This window comes from Bombina bombina, chromosome 2, assembly GCF_027579735.1.
Source record: "Bombina bombina isolate aBomBom1 chromosome 2, aBomBom1.pri, whole genome shotgun sequence".
Lineage (NCBI taxonomy): Eukaryota > Metazoa > Chordata > Amphibia > Anura > Bombinatoridae > Bombina > Bombina bombina.
This window is the reverse complement of record NC_069500.1, coordinates 1210157956-1210164109: the sequence shown is the minus strand read 5'-3', so window position 1 is coordinate 1210164109 and position 6154 is coordinate 1210157956. Positions and strand designations below refer to the sequence as shown.

The following is a 6154-nucleotide window of genomic DNA, read 5'->3' as shown; positions in this document are numbered from 1 at the left end:
AGATTTGAAAATGAAATACAGGTGCTGTCAACATTACAATAAGATTGTTTATTAATAAAATTATATGTCCTTGTTCTTGTAAAAAGGACAAAAACGCTTTACAAATGGAAATACATTCATTTACAATAGTGATCAACATCACTTAAAGGGACATTATTTTGTTTTTAAAAAGAGCATACACATAGTCAATACTATTTAAATAAAATGAACACTTTACAGGGATTATATCATTGTATCAATACTCAGATCATTTTGTAAAGGTGCATCAATTCATGCAGAGTTTATAAATACACACATGGATATGAACATTTAAATATACATATATACACAAATACAAAAATATATATACATATATAAAGAAATTACTCTGCTAATCATAATCAGGCAATGATAGAGCTAAGAGAAAATAATATAAACACAAATAATAAGATTACATTGGAGATGTTAATCTTAAAGTCATTTACTATTGTCTTACATATATGATTTCATTATAACAAATAGATTTGTTAGGTCCCTTTAAGGATAAACAACATAAACTAGAGCTTGCAAAAAATAACAGGAAGAATGAGGACAAAGATTTGTGAAATAAAATTTATTTTATTAGTATGTAAGAAAACATACACAACGTTTATAAATAATCTTTTAAAAATAAGGAATATATGAGCCATATGACAAGGTAACACAGTGCATCACAGTCCATGAAGAGAGTTGCCAAGGGCCAGCATAGCCCCATTGGAGACACATGACAAGGTAACACAGTGCATCACAGTCCATGAAGAGAGTTGCCAAGGGCCAGCATAGCCCCATTGGAGACACATGACAAGGTAACACAGTGCATCACAGTCCATGAAGAGAGTTGCCAAGGGCCAGCATAGCCTCATTGGAGACACATGACAAGGTAACACAGTGCATCACAGTCCATGAAGAGAGTTGCCAAGGGCCAGCATAGCCTCATTGGAGACACATGACAAGGTAACACAGTGCATCACAGTCCATGAAGAGAGTTGCCAAGGGCCAGCATAGCCTCATTGGAGACACATGACAAGGTAACACAGTGCATCACAGTCCATGAAGAGAGTTGCCAAGGGCCAGCATAGCCTCATTGGAGACACATGACAAGGTAAAAGAGTGCAACAGGCACAACAAAAAACTGATAAAAAGGCCAAAGGGCAACAATATAAATACAAATTCAACATGTGGACGGAGGATTATTATCTGCCACCATGGAGCATATCCAGATCCTCCACTTACTGGTCATCCTCTTCATTGTCCTGTGCATGTCCAGCTCCAGATTCAGGCCTTGAACGTAATTGCATAATTTCACGCAGAGTCAAGTCCTGAACCCGGAGCTGGGCCTGCATGGTGTCGTTCATCCCTCTCAGGACAGCTGCGTTCCTCAACACGGCCTGCTCTACTCTTGCTATCCCTTCTAGCATGAGCCATGCTGAGTCACAGCCTAAAATAAAATAAAAATTAATATTAAGGATAATTACACAACAGAATAAAAGATTTTAATACATACATTGTCATCATAAAGACAAATAATTATTTACATCAATTATTTTTCATATATTCTTTACACATGAATTAGGTTATTCAGACAGACAGAAATCATTAAAGGCTCATGTTACTCAAACATGTTGAACCCTTTAATTGGTTTTAGATGATCCACTTATACAGCTTGAGTGTATCAAATCTTGTTAAAGGATTTACATTGTACTTACATCAGCAATTTAAAAATTCAATTTAGACTGTGGTAGGCACACCTATCCTTAAACATTTTGGCATTGAGGACAAGCTGTGTAAACATAGCAACCAGAAGAAATTACATTCCCACTGGGTTAGACAAGAGATAATGTATCCACATTTGGACATAAAATTTTGGATCCAAGTAGTGGTGTTTGGTATATGTAGTGATATCCAATTAAAGGGACACTGAACCTAAATATTTAATGGACTGATTCAGATAGAGCATGACATGACAAATCTTTAGAAATTACACATATTCATTATATGTTTTAATTGTCAAGCTATATTTTGAATGCAAGAATGTTGGTTTTTATGGAAGCCAATATTTGTTGATGAACCTTGTTTGTGCATGCTGGTTGATGGATACATTCATCCAACAATAAAGAAATGATGGCCACATTTATTTTATTGTTTAAACTAATTATAGGAATAAGTTGTTTTCAATAAATATATCAAGAGAATGACGAATAATTCATAAGAGTATTCTATGATACATTGGCTTAACATTGCATGCTGGATTTGAATCACAATTTAACCAATTTAACTTCACTGTACCTTTAAGTATCTTATAAAGTGTATTTAGAATGATACTTACAGCTGTGCCTGGGAAGGACAATCTGACACCCAGGACAATGAAGGTTTAAACAGGGGGAAGGGATGGGATTGGCTCGGGGAGGGATGGGAATGGCTTGGGGAGTGGTGAGCTGCTGCTCCAGGGTAGGCCGTACAGCTGGGGAGTGGGGAGTTTGGGTCTGGGCAGCTGTACGGGCCAGAATACGGGGAGAGCGGCGAAGGGGGGTGTATGGGCGTTTTTTGGGAGGGACAGGATATGAAATATGGGAAGGGCTGGCAGTGGTCGGGGCATGGTCATGGGTTTGGTGATGGGAAGGGCTCTGGGTGTGTGCAGAGGTGTGGCCATGGTCAGGGGTGTGTGCACGGGGAGGGGTCTGTGACTGGGCAGGGGCGGAATCCAGATGACCAGAAGTGGTGGATCCATCTGAAAATGTAAAATAAATATATTAACATCTCATACATCCTGACATCAAATCAACGCATTTAAAATTGATTATGTTTTCAATATACCTCGAAGTGTGTTTGAATCTGTAAACTATTCTGAAATGAGGATATGGTATCTATATAGGCACTCAGATGAATCTCAATGACTGTCTGTACAATGTGAAACTTATTATTGTGTTTTGGCATGGAATATGCATGTGACATAATGATGGCATGAATTATATATTCTTAAAAAAATATATACAAGCAGATTTTCATGCTGCCTGATATAGAAAGGGGGCAGTAGTGTATTTGAACAGACAAATAATATTCCTTTTTAAAGGGAAAAAGCTGTAGACTTTGAATGTCTTCAATAAAATGATTTCAAAAAAAGAAACATGTTGGAAACATGATAGATATATTTCACATACCATCAGACTCCAAGGCAGCCTCTTCCTCCTCCATCCCACATGTGACATCAATCTCTGTAAAACATAACATGTTGTGTACACCTTAAGATCAGATATTATAACATATGTTACTGTTGCTCAAATACGCACATCAATGTTGCATTAAAGATATACACACACAAAGTTATGATTTACATCATTTTGATGGAGCATACAAATGACAATAGATTTGTTATTGTCAATAAATCAGAATCTTAATGTATTGTTTGTCTTAATGTTAAATTCATAAAAGCATAGTACATAGAACATTTAAGATTTCTCATGTGTGTATCACTTGATGACTGTTGTTAAAAAAATTAAAAAATGAAAAAAACATATGTTAGACATCTTATGAATAACAAATGTGTAGAATAATAAAGTAGAAATTATTAATCGCTCAATATAAAAAATAAATATATAATCAGAAGATAAATTCTATGATTTTTTATAATGTTATGCTTCATCGGAATCATGATCATAATATTGATTAGCAATACACCTTCAATTACATATAAATGAGTCAATGGACTTACCAGGAGCCCGCAAAGGCGGCTCTATGTCACTGCTGGATTCCTGTGGGCTCCCCACACCAACTCTCTCTATGAATGATATAGATATATATTATTAAACACATTTTGGATATCACTAAATCACATCTGTCTAGAATTTTAACATTAATCAACTTTAAAATGTGAATAATAGAGCAGTCATTACACCAGAAAATGCTTGATTGAATCAAGGGGATTCTGTAAACATATCTGTATTCAACATATGTTTAATGTCAGACTACATTGGACATCAAATTCATCTCAGATGCTGCTATTGCATATCTAAATATACCCAATGATCAATGTTCTTAACCCTTTAAGGACACAGCTTTCACTTAGCTCAATTGTTTTATGACGGAAAAATTCCGTCATATGTCCTTAAGAAGTTACAAGAATACACACAAACCACATATTGAGGAGCATCTGTTGACAAATCTAAACAAACATGTGTCACATCGAGCCATTTTTTCAATGTACAGTAATCTTGTTTAGGACACAACACATATTTATCACAATACATAACAAACTTTATTATTACTAATATGTAATCATGGTGCTGTTAGAGTATGCAGATATATATAAAGTAACTCCAACAGATAATTAGATTTATATATCAATAGTTTTTAATAAAAATAATGTAATGATGAATGAATCTATTTTGTCTTAAAGGGACACTGACATGATTAATTTAAATAATTGATTTCTATGTTCAAACTGTAAAAAATGATTTAACATTGACTCCTATTATAATTCGAATGTTGTTCGATATTAATCTTAAAGGCAGATAAGGAATATTGGATTCAATAAATATTGTTTGTTGAAGGTATCCACCAATCATCAATATAAACCCAGGTTGGTCAACAAATATTTAGATGCACATAAACGTACTTTCTTTATTTTAAACTACATTTAGCAATAGAATATGTCACATATGATGATAGTATTATATTTTATGTTTATTAATATTGCATACTGTATGTGAAAGACAATATTAATAATTGTAGTTCAGTATCCCTTTAATCTAAAATTAAATAGATTCCACAATGTTGTTGTTTGTTAATGAATTATCTACTCCATATGTTGATGTAATGAATGGTATTGAGCATGCAATTAAAATCAAATATGTTATTTAAGTATATCCGAATAATTATATAATTTTCATCTATTAAATAGACATTACATATAAATATAGAACAATGTGTATTTAGTATGTAATGTTCATTCCATGTTTCTAAGACAAATGTCAATTAAAATGAGACATACCATACTGTGACAAGCCCTGGCTTGAGGATCCAGCAGCCACATCCATATCTGTAATATATTAAATGAGGATTGCATATCATTAATACTAATCATGCCATGTTTAAAATATTTACATTAATAACAAATCAATAGAAAAATATTAATCCTTTGGTAGTCCCATGAGTTAATAGTTTCCGCAATTAAATGAATGATAAATATATCCTGGACTCTTATTTTCAATCAGTTGTGTTGTTTACTGTATCTTTAAGAATATATGCTTGTTATTACATAATCATCAATTGATGGCCATATGTTATAATTTATTAGTATTATTCGTTTTTTATTAGATATAATATTTAAAATAAGAATACTGTATTCTTCACTAATCTAAGATTTTCCATTTAATTTTTAACAACATGTATAAAGCAATGCCACTTTCCGCAAACCCATGTTAACGTGGATGAGAAATGCCATTTTCGCGATCATTGCGCAATGATTCCAAGCGGAATTACGCATCCGTCATTTGACCAACATGTATAAAGCAATGCCACTTTCCGCAAACCCATGTTAACGTGGATGAGAAATGCCATTTTCGCGATCATTGCGCAATGATTCCAAGCGGAATTACGCATCCGTCATTTGACCAACATGTATAAAGCAATGCCACTTTCCGCAAACCCATGTTAACGTGGATGAGAAATGCCATTTTCGCGATCATTGCGCAATGATTCCAAGCGGAATTACGCATCCGTCATTTGACCAACATGTATAAAGCAATGCCACTTTCCGCAAACCCATGTTAACGTGGATGAGAAATGCCATTTTCGCGATCATTGCGCAATGATTCCAAGCGGAATTACGCATCCGTCATTTGACCAACATGTATAAAGCAATGCCACTTTCCGCAAACCCATGTTAACGTGGATGCGAAATTACATTTCCGCTCTGTGACGCATATTCTGTAGAGCGCAAGAAACATCATTCCAATTTCATGTATCACTAATGTAAAATCAGATATCTAAACATCATATGTAGTGTATGTTGTGAGATCTGTATAGGTTTAGTATCTGACTAAATACACATTTTGGATTTTTAACATTATAAATATTATATGAAGTTGGATAATTACCTGGTTCAGATTCTCTATCGGGTCCTCCCAGGCCACCGGAC

The 6154-nt window shown here is 34.2% G+C and overlaps 1 protein-coding gene across 1 annotated transcript; it reads right to left on the bottom strand.

Moving 5' to 3' along the window:
- Positions 1-2093: 2093 nt before the first annotated feature.
- LOC128648216 (uncharacterized) lies at positions 2094-3775 on the bottom strand. Its single transcript, XM_053700857.1, has 3 exons — positions 3728-3775; positions 3177-3230; positions 2094-2746 (listed from the first exon to the last, which is right to left on the bottom strand). Exons 2-3 carry the CDS (start codon positions 3208-3210, stop codon positions 2316-2318), a joined length of 465 nt encoding a protein of 154 aa, XP_053556832.1. The 5' UTR covers positions 3211-3230; positions 3728-3775; the 3' UTR covers positions 2094-2315.
- Between the last annotated feature and the right edge of the window lie 2379 nt (positions 3776-6154).